At 47.2% G+C, this 20,497-nt stretch overlaps 1 protein-coding gene across 2 annotated transcripts in view; it reads left to right on the top strand.

Annotated features, from left to right (window-relative positions):
* The window catches only part of ABCC4 (ATP binding cassette subfamily C member 4 (PEL blood group)), a 267,134-nt gene that overhangs the window by 110,380 nt on the left and 136,257 nt on the right, over positions 1–20,497 (top strand). For both annotated transcript variants that reach the window (XM_002713003.5, XM_051850536.2), the window contains 6 exons: positions 5,957–6,053; positions 8,805–9,014; positions 10,547–10,687; positions 11,025–11,062; positions 11,458–11,552; positions 13,624–13,770. In XM_002713003.5, the coding sequence (XP_002713049.1) occupies positions 5,957–6,053; positions 8,805–9,014; positions 10,547–10,687; positions 11,025–11,062; positions 11,458–11,552; positions 13,624–13,770 (728 nt within the window). The remainder of the gene's footprint in view (positions 1–5,956; positions 6,054–8,804; positions 9,015–10,546; positions 10,688–11,024; positions 11,063–11,457; positions 11,553–13,623; positions 13,771–20,497) is intronic.

Here is a 20,497-nt window from a genome sequence, read left to right on the forward strand (position 1 = left end):
ATTTGAAACTAGGTCTGTGGAATCTGGCTGGACTCCTGATTTTTCACTGGGTGTTTCTGGAATTTGTTTTCTTTGGCTCTTGTTTAGCCACTGAGCCACGAGGTAGAATGACTCTGGAATGTTTTTTGTGTGTACTGTAATCGAAGGTGCTGACTGACACTTCCTCTGTGGTTTAGATTGGCTTTTGTGAAAGCATGGTGAACTTGATCTTGCTTAAATAGCGTGCAGAAGGGCCAACGTTGTGGCACAGCAGGTTAAGCTGCTGCTTGCACGCCTACATCTTATATCACAGTGGTAGTTTAAATCCTGGCTGCTCCACTTCTGATCCAGTTTTCTGCTAATGTGCCTTGGAAAGCAGCACAGGATGGGCCAAGTACGTGGGCCCCTGCCTCACACATGTGGGAGACCTGGATGGAGTTCTTGGCTCCTGGCTTCAGACTAGCCCAGATTTGGCTGTAGGCATTTGGAGAGTGAACCGTTAGATGGAAGATCTCTCTTTCTCTCTCTGTGTGTGTCCTGCCTTTCAAATAAATAAACCAATCTTTCTTAACAACTTCTAAATAAATAAGCAGCATCCGTATTTGTCCCTCGATTGGCTTTGTGTGTGTGGTTTACCTCGTTAATCCCAGTGCACCCTTTCAGCTGAGCCCCAGTTGCTCTGACAGATGCTGATGCACAAAACATCTTCATTTCCTAAAGGATGACAGAAAGCTATGGAGAAGTTAAGGACCCAACTGGACAGAGAAAGAGACCCAAAGAAATGAGGATCTCGTTCCTGCCTTTAAGAAATTTACCAGGGCCAGCGCTGTGGCTCATTTGGTTAATCCTCCGCCTGCGGCACTGGCATCCCATATGGGCGCCGGTTCTAGTCCTGGTTGCCCCTCTTCCAGGCCAGCTCTCTGCTATGGCCCGGGAGGGCAGTGGAGGATGGCCCAAGTGCTTGGACCCCTGTACCTGCATGGGAGACCAAGAGGAAGCACCTGGCTCCTGGCTTCAGATCGGTGCAGCGCGGCCATAGCGGCCATTTGGGGAGTGAACCAACAGAAGGAAGACCTTTCTCTCTGTCTGTCTCTCTTTCACTGTCTATAACTCTACCTGTCAAAAAAGAAAAGAAATTTCTACCTGGAGTTGATCAAGACAAGTAGGCCTAAGAGGATTTTAATACAGGGAAGTCCGTGCTAGGTGGAGGAATAAGTGGGCAGCTCTAGGCTGATTTTAGAGGGCACGATGTGGGCTGGGCTCAGCAGGAAGTGGCCAAGCCTGTGGCCCTGCAGGCTGGGAAGCGTTTGTAGAGGCTGTGAAGTGGATTCAGCTCCTTGTGGCAGAAGGAGCTGTAGAAGCAGAGATGTAGAGACGGTAGCCAGCAGAGTGCGTGATTGGAACAGCAAGCAGACAAGTCTTCCCAGAGTGGAGGACGTGGGTTCTGCAGCAAAAAGGATGCTTGGAGAGGCTCGCGGGGAGGTGCTGTGTCGGCCACGGGGGCAGCTGTAATAGAATGCTGCACACCAGGAGGCTTAAACAGCTGGATTCTGTGTTCTCACCGTTCTGGGGGCTGCAAGCCCAAGATCAAAGTGTCAGCAGGTTTGGTTTCTGCCTTGACCTCTCGCTGGCTTACTAGTAATCACCGCTTCGCATCCTCCCGTCTCCTTTCCTCCTCTTGTGCCAAGGTTGCTCTGCCTAACAGGTCATCAGATTGGAGCGGGGTGCACCCTTGTGGCCTCGTTTTGACTTGCCTTTTTAAGGGTCCTGTCTCCGAATTCTAAGAGAGCAGGAATTATGGCCTCACCTAAGCAATTTAGTCCGTATCAGTTGTCCCATGTAGCAAAGTAATGAAGGATTTGAGCAGAGTTAGGGTAGCATACAAAGGGACTTCAAAAAGTTCATGAAAGTGTACCAGTTTTTTTAAAAAAATCATTTATTGATTGATTTTAGAGACAGAGACAGAAAGCTCCCATCTGTCTGCTGGTTTACCCCCCAAATGGCCACGACCACCCAAGTCAAAGCCAGGAGCCAGGAACTCAGTTCAGATCTCCCATGTGGGTGGCAGGGACTCCACTGCCTGTTTCTTCTTAGGGTCCCGTTAGCAGGAAGGTGGATCAGCACTGGGGGTTAAGCACAGGTACTCTGATATGAGATGCATACATTTTAGACAATGTCTTAACTGCCAGGCCATACTCCCATACTTCTCATTATCTTTTATTTTATTTATTGCAAAGGCAGAGTTACAGAGAGGCAGAGGAGAGAGAGAGAGAGGTTTTCTGTCTGTTGGTTCACTCCCCAATTGCCGCAACGACCAGAGCTGGGCCAATCGGAAGCCAGGAGCCAGGAGCTTCTTCCAGGTCTCCCACATGGGTGCAGGGGCCCAAGGACTTGGGCCATCTTCTACTGCTTTCTCAGGCCATAGCAGAGAGCTGGATCGGAAGTGGAGCAGCTGGGACTTGAACTGGCACCCATATGGGATGCCGGCACTGCAGGCGGCGCCTTTACCTGCTATGCTAGAGCACTGGCCCCTCCCGTTATCTTTTAATTCAGTTCACCCACAGCCATTTGGAAGCCCCCTTAGATTGCCAGGATAGATTCCAGGGGTTGGGACATGAGATATTGCATGAGTGTGGGACTCCAGGTGGGGGTCACTAGACATGTTCCCATCAGAGTGTGCTTGGGAAATGTGCCTGGAACTGGGATGACAAGAAAGTTCTAGAATTAAATGGTGCTGATGGTTGCCCAGCAGTGTGAATGTACCTCATGCCACTGTGTGCTTATAAATTGTGAAAATGGTAAATTCTATTTTATCGCCACAACAAAAAACCAGTGTGGTGGCGTTGCGTCTTCCAGAAGGCAGAGAGCAGAGGCAGCTGCCCTTGTCCTTGCCCTCAGCTCTCTTCTCTCATCCTTCCCGCCTGCGTGCTCCTGGGTGTGCCTTATTGGGTTTTCCTGTGGGCAGAGCAGGGCTTTTGTGGCTTGCATGAGCCTTGTGCGGGTCCACTCGAGTTCTCCATCACTCGCAGAACCGCTCCTGATGGGACGTGGTGTTTGTCTCTTGGGAGGGGAAGGAACGTGTTCTGATTGCTGGGTGTCTGTATGCATGTCACAGAGGCTCCCCAAGTTTTTCTGCGCACACAGGAGGGAGTTATAATGTCCTCTTGCACCTTGAAGGTTTAATGCCTTTGGATATGCACTTGATAAGAGTAAGCTTGTTAGAACGGTTGTTTGCTAATCGCACCCACATTCTTTGGGGGAAACTTGGAGCAGGGAGCACGAATGCAATTTAGGAAATCACTCAGGAGAATGTTCTCAACGAGTTAGAAAATTGGATTGAACAATATGCTATGGAAGATGGTGGTTGTGTTGAAGCTTAGGAATGTGAAGTGTTTTGTATAAAAAGTGAATGAATTACACTTCTATTTGCCATTAATAGTTTTACTTCAATCGTGGATCTACATCCATGGTTATGAGGTTTGTGAGTTTTACAACTATATGTTGGAAACGTTAAGTGGGCCCTTATGATACTGATGCCAGTCAGATCTGCTTCGAGCTTTCAATCTTGTTCCATTTTGAAAAGCCTCAAGTTCTCGGCCGCAGACAAAATGAGTTCTGCGGGTCTGTTCTGATAATTAGGTCACCTACACCCAGTTGTGGTTTGTGCAGGCTGAGACCAGGAGCTTTGTAAGGAGCAGGAATGCGCGTCTCACAGTTCTGGGGGCTGGGAAGTCGAAGCTCAGGGCCACAGCCAGTCTGATGTCTGCTCCAGGCTCATCATGGTCCATCAACAACCCTCTTTCCTGAGGCCTCCTTTATAAGGAAGGCTAATCCCATTCATGAGGGCAGAGTTCCATGAAAAGACCCCTCCTCCAAATGCCTTCCCGCTGGTGACTAGGTTTCAACAAGAGACTGTGTGTGTGGGGGGTGGGTGGGGGGGTGGGGTGGGGACATGAACATTCAGACCTCAGCACTGGTTCACCTGTCCTGATTCAGTCCTTCCTAGGCTTTGCTCACCTTCTGGGTGCAGCACCAGGCCCTCAAATGGCAAAGAGACTTCTGTGCAGCCTGCCCCCATTCGGCTTTGCAGCCCTTCCACTCCCAGCCAAGGCGACCTGTGGAATGCCGGAGTCAGGCATGCCTGTTCTGTCGTCTGTCTGTCTACACACTTGCTGTTCTTTCTGCTTATGCCAGAGCCATGGAGAAAGGAGGATGCAGACCCCACCCACCTGCCTTTCCCCTCTGTGCCTGCAGGGGGCAGTATGCCCTTCCTTTGGGCCCACAGCCCTCCACGGGTGGCTTGCTATCTGAATTAAATGAGTCACTGCTGACTCAATCAATGGGTTTATGACAAGACTAGGAAATTTTTTTCCTTAAATATTTGGGCCGTGTTTTCCTGGAGATTTTGCAAAAACATATAGTTCAGGAAAATTTTAAAGTCATCTGTCACCATGTTATTTCAGTTATTTATGTGATTTTTGTAGATGATGGAAGATCCGTGGCAGAACAAGTTTTAAAACCTTAAACTTGACCCTTCTTGGACATGGCTGCCTATCGCCTATCAGATTTGATGGTTAACATCTCCCTTCAAATAGTTATAAAGAGGGATTTATGGCAGGTGATTTTGAATTAAGGATAAACAATTCCATTCAAAGCTTGAGTGCTAAGCCTGAATAGGGATTTGCTAGGTTGAGAAACTTAGGTATGAAGTCAGCCAAGTTAAGACATGTCTAGAGGGAAACGTTAATCCTTATGGATTGAGAGAATGGAGCCCTAGTTTGTGCCTCTACGTCAGGGCCTTGGTTCTGATCAGAGGCCTGGTCCCCAGAGTGCCCTCTTAGGGCTTTGTCACCCTGAATGAGAAGCATATGGTTAGCTGTGGCTTAGGGGGAGAGTGGACCGGTGATGCTGACAATAGTGTCGGGCGTCAGTAGTATTCTGGGCCTTTTTCACGACTTAGTGCTTTTATTTCCTAGAACATGAAATAAGTTGACCATAGCCTCATTTTAAGATGGAGTAACTGAGGTTCATGAAGGCTTAGTAGCTCACCCAACATTGCCAGGGTGGAAGGCAGACCAGGGTCCTGTCTTTGATCTGACCCCCTCAGGAGGTTGCCTTGGGACCCATTTTCTTGACTTTGTGCTCTGCTCAGGGCCCTGCAATCCTGGAGTCTATGCTGGGAGCGCAGGCTGTGGTCTCTGAGTCTTGTATGCCAGGCTGCTTGCTCCCCTGGGAGTGGGGGCTGGGACTGAACTCAGTCTGCATTTAACACGCAGGAACACTCGCAGGAGCTGCTTTGGAAGAACTGTAAGGCTGAATATTGAGGTGCCTCTTGACCTTTGACTCAGTGGATGGAGGATGTTACATTCGGAGCATTTGGGTTCAGTCCTAACAAAAGAAAGCAGGCTCCCTGGCTGGGCCTGGAGTATTGTGGAGCCTTCCCAAGGCCTCACCAGCATTTTTTTTTTCTCCATTATTTAGGAAGAGGGGCCTGGAAAATGCACTCTGGCAGAGGTCATTGAGGAATCTAACGCTTGTGTGTGTGTGGCTCCTATGTCCATCCTGAGTCACCCACAGGAAGCTGGCCGAGGCACTGATCTCCCTCTCCCCTTTGTCACACTGCAGTTGAATCATTCATATTTCCGATAAGTGAGGTTTTGGGATCTCCGTGCTGTTTGATTTTCATCATGAGATACATAAATAGATCTCAGGCTGACTTTCAGAAAGAAAGCTTAGCGGCCACCACTTCCTTTGCCAGCCTGCTGTCTGGAATTTCTCAGCAGAACAAGGCTCCTGTTTGCTATGGTGAGACTAAGGATCTGGTCAGCTCCCTTGATGTGTACCGTGTTCAGTGTATATTCACATTTGTATGTAAACTATGCATCTTTGACTGCTGTGTTGTCTTTTTTCTCATTATGGCTTTCCAGTTTGGAGCACTCTCACTAACGCGTCTGTGCTGTGCCTCTCCCATTTCTAGGTGCATTTGTCAAACCTTGCATGAGAAGATCACCATTTTAGTGACTCATCAGTTGCAGTACCTAAAAGCCGCAAGTCATATTCTCATATTAAAAGATGTAAGTAATTTCTGGAAGTCTGCGACACCCACTAGCACTCCAGTGTGTTGAAGGAGGATACTCCCAGCTGGCTTTCTGCCTTGGGCCGTGTGGGGAGCTCCCTCTTCCTCCTGGGTTTCACAACACTCATGCGTTTGAAGATGAATTCAAAGCACTGGTAGAAATGTCACTATAATGGCTTCAAAGTATATCGGACTGTGGCATCACATTTACGAAATTTTAACAGTTCTTGTGAAATTGTTAATGCTGTTGTAGGGACAGCTTTTTGTTCTCCTGTAAGAACTGTCTGTGTCCTTTTGGTTGTCGTATGTGGTTTGCCTAAAGAACATCCTGTGTAAGTTACAGGAACACAGTGGGACAGCCGCCAGGCAGAGCACCTGCTTCCTGGAACAGCCCATGCCTGGTCTCACTGAGTACCGGTTTGTAGGGGAGTCTGTATAGCAATAAGTGAGACCACTCCTTGCCTTGTGGCCCTTTCATGCTCTCTGCGAATACATGCTATGAAGGAGAAAGGGTGGGGTGGCCACATGGGGACCCGAGGGACAGTAACACGAGGGTGCTGGCTCTGCAGTCACCTGGGAGAGGTGTAGCTGAGGCGGTGGGATCCGGCAGGGTCTTAGGGAAGGAAGTCATCTGTGTTTAGAGGGCCAGAAGGGAGGCAGCATGGCTAGGGCTGAGCAGCTGGAGCACGTGTGGTGGGAGAGAGCTGGGCTCAGGACAGTAGTCAGTAGATCTGGGATTGGGCTGGAAGCCATTGGATGCAGGTGCGTGAGGAACAAAGTGCCGCAAAGTGGATGACTGGAAACAGCGGGCTTTTCTTCTCTCACTGTTCTGCAGGCTTCGAGCCTGAGCCCAGGGTGCTGTGCCCTCGGAGGGCCCTGGGCGGGACTCCTTCCCTGCCTCTGCCCCCTCCTGGGGTTTGGTGGGAATTCTTGTTCCTCAGCTCGCAGCTGCAGCTCTTCAGTCTCTGCCTCTGTTGTCCTGTGCCGAAGTCTATGTGTGCGTCTGGGTTTCTTCTTGTCTGGGGACATCAGCCATATTGGACTTAGGGCCTGCCCTACTCCAGGGTGACCGCATTTTTAACGAGTATATCTGCAAAGATCCTATTTCCAAATAAGGTCATATTCACAAAAGCTAGGGTTTAGAACTTGAATGTATCTTTTGAGGGCCAGCGTTTGACCTGCAGCAGCTAGTGTGATGGAGAGGTGGGGGTCAGGGGGGATCCTTGTTGGCCTCCGTGCCTCCGCACCCTTCGTTGTCCCCTGTCTGCTCACCTGGCCCTTGGTCAAATCCCATGTAGTGGATCTGAAACCCGCTTGGTTCCTTCAAACACGATATTCCCCCTCCCACAACCTCTCGGTAAATGATGGAAATTAGAAATTCTGTTAACTAGTACACAAGCTGTGTGTGCACCGTTGTCAAAGAGACAAGTTTCACGATATTATGATAGACCAGATTTATAATGATAGCAGCATTCTTGCAAAAACGCTTAGCTCCACATGCTTACTGGCTTCCGAGGATCACCGAGGAGCCTGCCTGATGCGTGTCCCGTGACATCACCTGTACTTTCCAAAAAATAGTGTGTCCCCTGGTGGGCACCCCCTGGAGGGCACCCCCTGGATGAATGGGGGTCTGTCTTCACTGTTGGTCTGGCCTCTTTTAAGAGCAGAGGGCATCACTGGCCCCTGCCACCTCTCTCTTTTTAGGAATACTGAGTCACAGTACCAGCAGTAGTTTCCTTGTGTGCCTTGTAGATGCAAAGTAGAAAGTGACGATGCCATTGAAAAAGGTATGTAGGTATGTGGGTTTTCCCTCCTAAGTGGATCAAGACACCATGTATTGTCAATAATGTTCAAGTTCTCCAGTTATCAAGCTGTTCCAAGTAAACCAAGGCATCATGGGATTTTTCTCAGAGGACTGCATTAGGAATGGGAGAGCTGGGGTAGTATTAGGGTCCTGGATCCCCTCCCCACATCTTCACCAGGGCTGATGGTCCTTGATTTGCTTTGTATCCTGGATTTGGCTTAATATTTTGGTTGCTCCTGTTGGAGTAATTCAGCTGGCTTCCTTTCACAGGGTGCAAAATGAGTGTAGATCTTTGTGCGTTATTTTCTATGACTTTGTAAGGAAGGGAGACCGTGTGATGAGGTGTCGTGTGGAGTGCTGAATTTTCAGTTAGGAAATTCCTGAGTTTGCACGGCAGTTTGGGAATAAAGAACATGAAGACGCAGCCCACGGGTTCGGTGCCCAGCTGGTTCCCAAGGTCTTCTCCCGGCAAGGCAAGAGCGTGGCCTGTGGCCGCAGGGCCAGCGGAGGCTTGTTGAGTGACTCCTACCTGAGCCGATACACTGGCACCCACCTCCCTGTCAGTGTATGTTTCTCTCCTGAAATCTCCTTTCCAGTCTACTCTGTTCCTTTGGTTCTTATCAATGAGGCTTATTTCAGTTTCCTGTTCTCTGAAGAGACTCCCACAACGTCTGTGCTTTTCGCTTCCTTACACGCTCATGGTATTTTTGTCAATAACCTCATGTTCACACCTTTGTTTTCCCTCCCCCAGCACCAAACACAGGGTTCGACAGAGGACAGAATACTCAGTTATGTGTCAGGTTGATTTGTCCTAGAGTTGATTAGCCAGAATTCCGGATCTAGGGATAATCTCAATTTATAAGATCAGTTCACCTCTCCTGATTATTACTAGGGTAGATTAGTGTTATCACAGGCAAAGAATCTGAAATTCTGTTTTTATTTCAGGGAGAAATGGTGCAGAAGGGAACCTACACGGAGTTTCTGAAATCTGGGGTAGATTTTGGTTCCCTTTTAAAGAAGGAGAATGAGGAAGCCGAGCCGTCTCCCGTCCCAGGCACGCCCACCCTGAGGAACCGGACCTTCTCCGAGTCTTCCGTGTGGTCTCAGCAGTCCTCTAGGCCTTCGCTGAAAGAGGGTGCCCCCGAGGGCCAGGAAGTGAGTGCCTCCCCTGCTACGCTGTATGCAGGTTTTGTTGGCTTTCATTGGTCTGCCGGATCTTTCATCTGCTCTGCTTCGTTTGTCCCAGAGTCGATTCTGGGAATGCACGCTCAATGGAATTGGTAGAGTCAACACAGATTGCAGGGGGGCCAGCCTGGCTGGGGCTGTCCTTTGGTGTGAGCTGAGCGGTCTCATGGAGAGGAGAAGTGGGGTGTGATGCTGGCCGGTCCGAAGCTGTCTGTGGCTCTCCCTGATCCTAGAACTCTTGAATTACTGCAGGCAGACCCTGCTTGTTCCGGTGGCCCCAAGCTTCCAGATGCTTCATTGAAAGACCCCCTTACACTGACCTGCTGTGGTCCACCTCTTCTGCTTGCTGGAATGTTCTCACACTAAGTCACCGATAGGATTCTTTTGCCCTATTGTCAAATGGTTTGTATTAAGCCAGAAATAGCATGTGCAAAGACACAACAACTCCTGGCACATGATAGATTTTTTTTTTTAAAGATTTATTCATTTATTTGAAAGGCAGACTGACAGAGACAGAGGGAGAGACAGAGGGAGAGAGCTTTTCCATCGTTGGTTCACTCCCCAAATGGCTGCAATGGCTGGGGCAATGCCAGGCTGAAGCCAGGAGCCCAGAGCGTCTTCCCGGTCTCCCACATGAGTGCAGCGGCCCAATCACTTGGGCCATCTTCCACTGCTTTCCCAGGCACATTAGCAGGGAGCTGGGTTGAAAGTGAAGCAACCGGGACTCAAACTGGCACCATATAGGATGCTGGCATTGCAGACCATGGCTTAACCTGCTATGCCCCAGCGCCAGCCCCGATACCTGTTCTTCAGAGTTGTGTCATTCTCGTCTTGCTTTCTCACCCCTCAAGAGTGGGAACCACATCTTATTCATCATTGAGTCTCCAGTGGCCACCATAGACAAGTACTTCTTCCTCTCTTGGGAATCTGTAATGCACCTAACGGCCTCCAGACAGAAATGCATTAGAGCTCCCTTGGAAATGGATTTGGGGTTTCTTCGCTATCCAAACCCTCACAGTCTAAATCCAGCAGCTTGGGTGATGCACATGGAATAGATTCCTTTGCTATCCCAATTGTTTATTACCCAAATGTACTGTGTGAGCTCAGTTTGCATTTGTTTATGTTTCTCTCTTTAAGTGACAAATAGTCAGCTGTGACACATTAATTCTACCTCACTTCACGTGTAGGTTGAGTTCGGGTGTGTTAGGCACATGCTAGAAATCACGAGGTGCTTCCTCATACTTCAGAGCTGTTCCGTAATAGACACACGCTGTTCCCTTTCTTCTAACAGGAGCCTAGGTGTGGGATGGCTGGGTCCAGGGGTGGCTGTGTGTGCAGCTTGGCCGGGTGTTGCAGACCCTCCTATGTGGCTGGACCCTGTTGTACTCCCACCTGCCACAATGAGACGCACCTGTTTCCCCACAGCGTTCCTAGTGGAGTGCATGGTCAATTCTGGGGCTGTGCTGTCGTCTACCTTGTCTCTCACTGCCTCTTTCCTTCAGCCTGAGACCACGCAGGCAGCGCTGACTGAGGAGAGCCGTTCTGAAGGGAAAATTGGCTTTAAGGCCTACAGGAATTACTTCACAGCTGGCGCCCACTGGTTTATCATCGTTGTGCTGTTTGTGCTCAACATGGCGGCTCAGGTAAGCTGTGGCCTTTGTTTTGCATCCTCAGATTGTTAATGATTTAGGCCGCATTTTGCTGTTCACTTGGGGTTTGCATTGAAGTTAGCTCTCTGTGGGGAACAAAACGAGTGGTGCTTCCTGGGGTTTTGCCACAAGGGGGGAGTGTGTGGGGTCTTTTTTTAAGATTTAACAATACACTGTGCATTGCCTTGACCTCTGACCTTCTGGAAAGCTGGGCTCTGCACAGACCTCAGCCTGGGGCACCGTCTCTGTTCTCTGCAACCTTGGCCTTTGTATTTTAGCGATTAAGAGGTTTGCGCTGCCAGTGCTGAGTTTTCTGGTTCCCCTTCTGTAGGTTGCCTACGTGCTTCAGGATTGGTGGCTTTCGTACTGGTGAGTTATTTCTGCTCTGACACAAAGAGTTCAAAACCCAGGAGGAAACCTTACCTCTGTAGAGAGTTCTGGGAGGGGAGGGGAGGGGCGGAGTTTGCTGCGCCTTCTCTTCTAATCCACACTTAGTGAATTCACCTGCAGAACAATTAGAGTTCTTGCCGGTGGAGTGTGACCCGTAATGGCCTCTACCCACGTCTGACCCTCAGCCACATGTACAGAACAGAAAGTCAGTATTCAAAGTGGATTTATGTAAGGTGGACAGACACAGGCCTGTGTGAGCCTGGGGTCATTCTGCACCATGAAACGTTTCCCCCAAAGTGAGGCTCGTTTGGTTTTGTGTTTGTGTAAGTGGAGCCTGCATCTCAGTACTTTTTATTCTCTTCCCCTCAACACAGGGCAAACAAGCAGAGTGCCCTGAATGTCACCGTCGGTGGAAGAGGAAATGTCACTGCAGAGTTAGATCTTACCTGGTACTTGGGGATTTACTCAGGTAAAGTCGAATTGTTCCGTCTATTATGGGAGGCTCTGCACGTGTTAGCCTGTGTGAGCTCCAAGGGCTTCCAGGAGTAAATGCAGCAGTGTCTTCACAGGCCAGGAGGCTGAGTCGCACGGGCTCTGTGAATTAATTAGAATAATTATTTTTTTGAAATCTACTAAAAGAAAGAGGCTGAATGAAGACTCTCAATTTGCTCTGCTCGGATTTTGAAAGTGAAACTAGGATTGAGCATTCAGAAAATCAGCCACTGGAAATATGTGGCTATTGTCTATTCTAATAGGTGGCTTTCGCTAAATCTTCTATCATTCTATGGATGGGCAAGGGGATTAGAAACGGATCCCCACCTTGTGGTTCGGATTGTTCCAATTCTGTCTGAATAAACCCCAGCTTTTATTGGACTCGGATGAAATCCTCTGGCAGCATGGCCCCCAAATAAAAGCATCATTCCTTCCCAGGTGTGCAAAGCTCCCCTTCACCATGCTGCCCTTCTCCTGGGCCTCACTAATTACTTAAGAGGGACGCAAAGCAGGGGGACAGACAGTGTCTGGGAATTAGGACTCCTCTCTTTCTTACCTGGCAGTCACAATGTTATCGCGTCCCCAACTGTGCGATGCATTTAACATGTGGTGCGCCAGACTCATGCTAACACCACACACTGTTTCCACAGGAATGCTTAGACTGTATGTAGCATCACACACTTTCTAAAGGAAATCCTCACCTAAAAGTTTAAATATTCCCCCAGGAAACGCTCTGAGATTTACTTGGAGATGGAGGGAGTTTATCTTAGTAAGAACCCACACACTGAAAATTGCTTTCTATTTTGTTGATCACTTGCTCAGACATCTAAATCCTTTAGCTGTTTAGCTGCTGGGGTAGTGGGCTCTGTGAGGCCTAGAACAGAAGGGAGAACACCGTGGTGACCTGTCCACGTGGGATGGCAAGCTCAAGAAAATACCCGTTGATGCAGTTGAGGCATCTGAGCACATGCAGGGGTTGGGTGACAGTGAGATTCATTTGAGAGGGAAAGATTTATTACCCAAGATATCCCCACTCCACCTCACATTGTGATGAAGAGATACCCAGGAAAGCTCCTTTAATTTCTGCACGCATGGTGGGTACTTGTGCATGTCTTAATAAAAATATGTTTTTCAAGTTATGTTCATTTAAAATGCATTGTGTTTATATGAAACACTTAGTGGGAGATCAGTTGCCTATGTAGATGAATTATCTGGTGTTAAAATCTAATTTGCATTTTTTTGCAATTCAACTATTTAAGAGTTTTGCCATGTGGAACTTAATATGATATTTTCAAATTCTTTAAAGCTACTTGGGCATTTTCTACAAGGAAAAGGTAAATCATTTTTCCCATTCCTTGTTAATATTACATGTTGGTATTAAAAATATACCACGCTTTTAGTTTATGGGGACATATTGTAAATATTATTTGGAATGTGGAGAAGGGAAGATCAATTATTTTTTTTAAGATGTATTTATTTGAAAGAGTTACAGAGAAGGGGAGAGAGAGAGGGAAAGAGAGAGAGGGAGATCATCCATCCACTGGTTCATTCATTCCCCAGATGAGTGCCGTGGGTAGGGCTGGGCTAGGCCCACGCTAGGAGCAAGGAGCTTCATCCAGGTACCCTACATGGGAGGCAGGGGCCCAAACACTTGGACCGTCTTCTGCTGCTTTTCCCAGACCATTAGCAGGGAGGTGAATCCGAAGTGAAGCAGCCAGGACAGGAACCGGTGCTCATATAGGATGCTGGCGTCACAGGCGGTGGCTTTACCTGCTACACCACAATGCCAGGTCTGATCAACTACTTCTTATGATTATCTTTCTTACTTCTAAGTAATTGAATTATTTAAGCCTAGAATGAAGCTGTAGTTTTTTTCCTTCATGTAGTTTGCATTCAGTGGCAGAAAAATAGACTTAATTCTGCTTTGTATACGAGTGCAATGCTTTATGAGATAAAATAAGTTAATATCTTTGTAAACTGCCTGCTTTAGCAGGGTGGGAGAAAATGCAGGCATCCCGAGTTTTCTTATTGCTGTTTCTTTATTTCAGGTTTAACTGTAGCTACCGTCCTTTTTGGCATAGCAAGATCTCTGTTGGTATTCTACGTCCTGGTTAATTCTTCACAAACTCTGCACAACAAAATGTTTGAGTCAATTCTGAAAGCTCCAGTATTGTTCTTTGATAGAAATCCAATAGGTAAGTCAGACACCCAGTTTCTCAGTACATATGTCTTGCCACAAACTTAGAATCTGATTACATTTCCGTCTTTGAAGATGGAGGCGACGCTGGGAAGAAAATCGCGACGCGTGTTGATTCATTCTCTACAGAAAGCTTTTCTGATAGTTTCTCCTCCCAGAGCAAATCTGAATGTAGGGAGCACACGATCTTTTATTCTGATTTATGTGTGTGTGTAAAAATAGATGAATGTTCGTTTGCAGGCTGATTTAGGAATCCACCTGTGGTGTGGCTTAGGAAACGCCCCTCGGCCTACACACAGATGTGTTTGAAGGTAGCCAGATTGCTGCTTAACCTCTGGCTGTGTTGACGTCACTGCTGCGGGCTCTGCACCTTCGGGAAGGGCCTTCTGCTCAGGAACCCTCGCAGAGGCGAGACAGCTGTGGGTTGTTTCTTTGTTGAATCGGGAAGCCCTTTTGTGTCTGGAACAACAGAGCTGTGGAATGTTCTTCTTCTGTGCACTTTGCCTGCCATGGCAATGAAGAAGGGCTTGACGTCCACTGGCAGAATGGAAACGTGCCCTCGAGTCACCTGAGTAAAAACTCAGTCTTAGTCTCACAGTGGCCATTGGGTTGCATGGTAGCGACATGGTGGTACTCAGTACTCGGTTTCTTTAAATGTGTCTGGCCGGCTGTTTCCCAGTGGCTGTTGCCTCCGCCCTGAGGCCCTGTGTTTCTCTGAAGAGTTAGTCATCACTGTAGGCTCCTGCCTTTGGCGGGTGAGTGGTCCTGCTGTTGCTGTGAGGCCCGGAGTGGCTGTGCTCATGTGCACGATAACTGACAGCACCTGCAGAGGCAGACTGGCAGCATGGGGAGGGCACAGGGGTACCTTTGACTCGGCCACAGATTGGCTGCATGACCAGGCACAGAGAGTCTGCTGGACATGCAATTGCCAGATCAGGGTGTTGTGGTGAACAGTGTGGACCTTGGAATTCAGTCCTGGTGCTGGTTAGCAATGCTCACGTGCTTGTTGGTTAATTTCTCTGGGCCTTGATTTTCTTATCTGCAAAATGGGCATACTACTCACACCTGCCTTATTCAAATACTGGGAGAATTAAGCTGGATAACCCATTCTCAGCACTTTGTTCTCAGCCACACGGTCAGTGCCTGATGCATGCTAGCAGCATGGAATCTCTTATCTCCGGGGTCACAGTGGTGAGAGTTAAATACACCTGTTCTGGCAGGCATCCTACATAGATTTATTTATTGTTTGGCCCAGGCCCTGTGCCAAGTGCAAGGAATTGTAAACTGCAGAGATCACATGGCTACGGCTGTCGCGGGCAGTCTGAGTGCAGCTGTGGTTAGAAAGTGGAGGGCTTCTGGGCTCTTAGAGCTCTTGAGTCCACAGGGCTTGGCCAGTTGGTCTGGAAACTACGGTTATGATGTTTGAAGCGTTAAGTGGGGCTGCGTGCATTTCTGTTATCACAGCTTCTGAGTGCACCTCACTGTAGTTAGCCAGGGTCCTCATGCAGAGGATTGTGGGCTCCTCCTCCTCCTCCTAGTACTACTTGCTTATTCCTCAGACATTTGGGATCCAGTTGCAATCTTGCTAATCTCATAGGAGCACATGAGCGTTTGTCTTGCCTCCCCCTCCTCACAGTAAAATTAAAGCCCAGATAAACACTCCAAAGATCAGCCTTTAGTTTGCCCGAAATATTTAGAGGTCATGAATGATTTATTTAGTGGTAAATTTTTTTTTTAAATAGATTACATCTTAATAGTAGATTTTAGGTTTCCATTTGGGTGAATATTTTACTTTGGAGGAGGGCCAAGGCTGTGAGTTATGCTTCAGAGTTTATGCATCGATGGTGTGCACTTAAATGGTTGGAAGATATTTTTAACCATCCCTGCCCCAGGCTCCCAAGGTAGCTGTGCGAGCACCATGGGTGTGTTGAAGAGCCTTGCAGAATCCTGTGCCTACTCAATTATCGAGGGCTCTCCAGGCTGCACGGGGAGACGGGGAAGCCTGGCTTTTCTCTCTGGAGTTTTTCAGCGCAAGCTCTCCCAGGAGCCCCAGGGGTCAGCAAGAGCTGCTTAGGAGCTTGGCATCCTGGCAGCTGCCCAGATTTTAGAAAACCAAGAGAGTAGGAAGGAAGGACGTCCAGGAAGCAGCTGGTACGGAGACTGCGGGCCAAGCCGCCGGGGATCTGCCCTGCTGCTCGGTCTGCAGCTCTCACCTGCGCTGGGCTGGGCTCTGCCACCCTGTCCTGCATTCCCTCCTGGCCGTGTGTACCCGACATGTGCCATCTCTCAGCCTTCCTGCAGGCCCCTGTCCCCTGTGGCTGGGCTGCGGGAGACCCCAGTGTCCCATGGAGGGTGCTGAAAGCCTGGCCATGCCTCTGCCACCCTTGTTCGGTTCCTGGGATGTAAGGAGAAGAGCGTGGTAAACCCGGAAAGTGCATATTTGCTCTCCGCAGTGAAGTGACTGGGACTACCTTCACCATTCCAGACAGCTGGTTTCTGAGGTCGCCTCAAGTTATAGGACCTTTAGGTTCCTCTCTGCTTGAACTTGCATTTGTGTGAAGTTTGTCTTGGTTTGTGCATACAACATGATCCCTACTCATCTCTCATAACCTGGTAAATAAAGCTTTGGGGATAAATTTTCTTAAAGATTTCTTTCTTTATTTTGAAACCAGAATTAGAGAGAGAGACAGAGACAGAGAATATCTTCCACCCACTAGTTCACTCCCTAAATGGCTACAATGGCTGATGCTAGGCCAGGCTGAAGCCAAGAGCCAGGAACTCCATCCGGGTCTCACACATGAGTGGAGGAGCCCACAGACCCAGGCCATCTTCTGCTGCTTTCCTGGGTGTATTAGCAGGGAGCTGGGTCAGAAATGAATCAGCTGGAATTCCAACTGGCACCCATATGGGACTCCAGCATCATAGGTGGCAGCTTAACTTAAACCGCTCGCTATGCCACATCACAGGCCTGTGGGGTAAAGTTTGAACCTGGCTTTACAATGGGAAGGGCAGGTTTTCTTTTCTCCTCTTTTCTTCCTTTTACCCTACTTCTTTTTTGATGATTTATTTATTTGAAAGATAGAATTATATAGAGGGAGAGAGACAGAGATCTTCCATCCACTGGTTAACTCCCCAAATGGCTACAATGGCCAGGACTGGGCCAAAGGTGGGAGCCTGGAAGTCCATCCGGGTCTTCCATGTGGATGGCAGAGGTCCAAGCACTTGGGCCATCCTCCACTGCTTTCCCCAGCACATTAGCGGGGATGGGATGCTGACGTCACACATAGTGGGCAGTTTAACCCCCTGCGCCACAGTGCTACGCCAGCTTGTCCATTTTCTTTCCTCCTTTGATGGATTTTGTCGATGGCACTGGGTGTGTCTGTTGGAGAGCCCAATTTCCAGCTGCTCCCACAATTTCTCCAGTTTCTGCTCCCCCCACCCCAGCCCCGGTTGAATCCAGCGTTTGCGGATGTGGTCTGTTGCTATTTGCTACACCTGCCTCTTGCTAGTCAGCGTGTCTATGATCTTAGCCCCGTTTCAGTTCCATCAGATCTTAATTAGCGGGTAACACAGATCCCAGGCAACAGGAAGCCATTGAGAGATTGGGAGTTGATTTCTATTTTACATGTAAATCGTGTTTTCTCGCCTTTTGGCCAACTGGATTCTACTTTTGACACCGGACACCAGAGGGCAGCAGTATCTGCGGTATTTCAGGGCTAGGATGTAGGAGCACTTCCGTGCACAACCTGGTTTTTATTGTAAAGCTTTCTTGGGAAATTCTGGCTTTATAACTTGAGTCTTTGTATTCTGAAATGTGTGGATATGGAATTTTGAAAGCATTTTCGTGGTTTATTGTGTTTGAGACATGAAGCTGTGCATCAAAGAAATAGTCAAGTGTGATCGTGGCATACCTAGCATTTCAGACACGATTGCTTGGAATTCCCGATTAACACTTTCCCAACTGGTAACTGCCATAGGCAGACACTGACATCGTGAATGGATGTAGTTTAATTCTAAATACAGTAGAGTAAATGTATTGACTTGTAGACATGCGTTTGGGGAGAAAGTGTGAGTGGGGCTGTGTAGTTTTATCAAGTCTCTCTACTTCCCCAGATGAGGGCTTGGTTGCTCTCTTTTTCTCATGCCTAGTTATGGGGACGTAACACTAGGCTGAGTGCACTGACCCTGGTGGGCTCCAGATAAATATTTATTTGCTCCCAGTGCATTCATTTGGCTTTAAGAAATTGAGCCCCTGGTGTCTAGAGAGGTGCTTGTTTATTCTCTGAGAGGCACTGTTGGGTGATCGCCAGCCCCGTTGGTTCACATGGATGATTTCTGTGGGGTGTGTGTGTGCTCTTTTGTGCATTCCACGGCATAACAATTGCAAGTTGATATCACTTTTCTTTATAAATTAACTTAAACGACAGCTAAGATGTTAGAAAATGGAACGTCCCGACGTACGCCGTTGCTTTCATCCTTCCTGTGGAGTGGACTTGGGGTCAGTGCGGCCAGGACACGAATGATAGGTTTTGAGACACAGACGTAGGCTCATGTCCTCCCTGTTCAACAATCTAGAGTTGCTCTCATGATGAACAGTCCCAGCCTGAGTGAGTGGGAAGTTAGGCTCTGGAGATGATCTCACAAATGCAACATATCCTGAATAAGGCTGTTTCTGCGAATGCACACGCAACAGGAGATAACTGGAGGTAGCTGGAACTGTTGTTCTGTTTCTGGAATCTGGAAGGGGTCCCTTAGAAGCCACCGCAGGTGGAGAAGTGGAGAGCGACGGGAAGGCAAGGCGGTGAGCTTTTTGCACCGCCAGAAAGACTGTCTTGCTGCAGTATTTATAAAAGCAATTGTCAACATGCTGCTGCCATTCCAGAAAAGAGTGCTCAGTAGAGAAGGAACCTAATTGTAGGGCGACCCGTCTGTCTGTGTATTCAGTTCCGATGACCACGGGAGTTAGTGCTAAATGCATATTTTTAGCAGGTATAATATTTCAGCACTGTCAAAATTACCTTGACGATAATAGGCCTGTTAAATTATAGCTCTGTAAGTTAGGAGGTAACAGGGCTGTGCTTTGCACACATTAATCTATGCCTGTTCACACAAGTGGTTCTGCTGAGCAGGTAGCATGTTTAAACAAGAAATACTGGTCTTAAAACCTCTGATTGATGGTCGGTGTTGTTTTGACACAGCATCATTCAGACGATTTACAAGGCAAGGCTCCGTGTTAAAATATCTCACCAGTGTCATCATTCGTCACCGACATAAATATTCAGTAGTGATGCTGGAAAATTGGTAATATGCCCATTCATGCCAAATCACTCGCTATGTTTCCTTTCAAGTGAGATCTGTTGTGGATATGCTTAAAAGAAACTATGATTTTTCTTCCTTGAGAGCAGATGAGCTGTAAGAAATTGAGAGTAAGAATAGCAGCTCTCCTGTCAGCTTTCATGTACTCTTGCCTAGGTTGCTTTTAATTCTGGCTTAAGTCCTACGGGCTTTTTTTCCCTTTCTTTTCTTGCTTAGCACACGTTGTAAAGAACATATTTATATGTACATTAGTTAGTTTAAGAGGCTTTTTGTGTTCAAAGGAAGGAGTTAGTCATCATCAGAAAAGCTTTGTTACAAAACAAAAACACACATTTCCCCTTTCATTTTTCCTTGTTACTAATAACAAATGTGAATGACTATAAAGGGACTAACACAAAAGATTGCATCAATCATAATGATTCTCAATAGCCACATAAATATTATTTTTCCAGGTTTGAATGAAACAGCTAATAGTTTGAAGTAGGTGTGGTAATTAAATCCTGTCGGGTTGTCACATATTAAAAATAATGTTTTTTCACATAACAATGGTTATATGTACTTAAACTCTTATCAGGGGTGATATTCAGTCATATTTTATGGGAGTTGCTCATTTACTGTTAATGGTATCATAAAAGCCTTTGTTACCAGTTTAAATAGTTACTAGTTACATATATTTGATTGCTATTGTTGTTTTGTCAGTAATCTCTACAACTATTGATTATTATAGCCCTGGCCTACAGCTGGTAAATATTGCACCATTTTGGTGTACTTTTTAAATCTGTTAGAATGTTCTGATTACTCTTTATTCTTAGTGCTTTTTTTTCCCTCTGTAATAAATCAGACCTGAAAATACTGGCAACTCAGTAACAGAGCAAGTTCTGTGTTGTTGTCCAGTAAAATGTTAAAAAGATAAGATTTGGGAAGCCTGTGCCTTATGTATAAAGGGGCAGTGGCATACTGTCTCAGGAAGTTAGGAGGAGGACATTTTCTTTGTGTTTTATTGTTTTCCGATAGAGTATAGAATGCAGGTGATACACACGTACTTATATATTTCATTCCCTGTCCTGTATCGTACCTCTTATTATTTTACCTAAAGAAGCTGGGAAAGACGCCTGCATATGTTTTGTAACATTGAGTCTGTGACATTTTAAACTTTAAGGTTGTTTCTTAGTGAATCTTTGTTAGTATCTGTCAGAATGATAGCTTCGTTACAATCCAGGTATTTACATGTGTTGTATTAGGCTTGTGTTCCCTGCTCTCAGGATATGTGAGATCTTTAAAAAAGTTCATGGAAAATGGGTTTCATCAAAAAGTTATGCATGGATTTTGATCCTTTTTTATTTGCAACACAATAAAATTATCTTTTAATTCCACTTTTCTAGGAACTTTTTAAAAAGGTTTATTTATTT

Source organism: Oryctolagus cuniculus, chromosome 9 (assembly GCF_964237555.1).
Source record: "Oryctolagus cuniculus chromosome 9, mOryCun1.1, whole genome shotgun sequence".
Lineage (NCBI taxonomy): Eukaryota > Metazoa > Chordata > Mammalia > Lagomorpha > Leporidae > Oryctolagus > Oryctolagus cuniculus.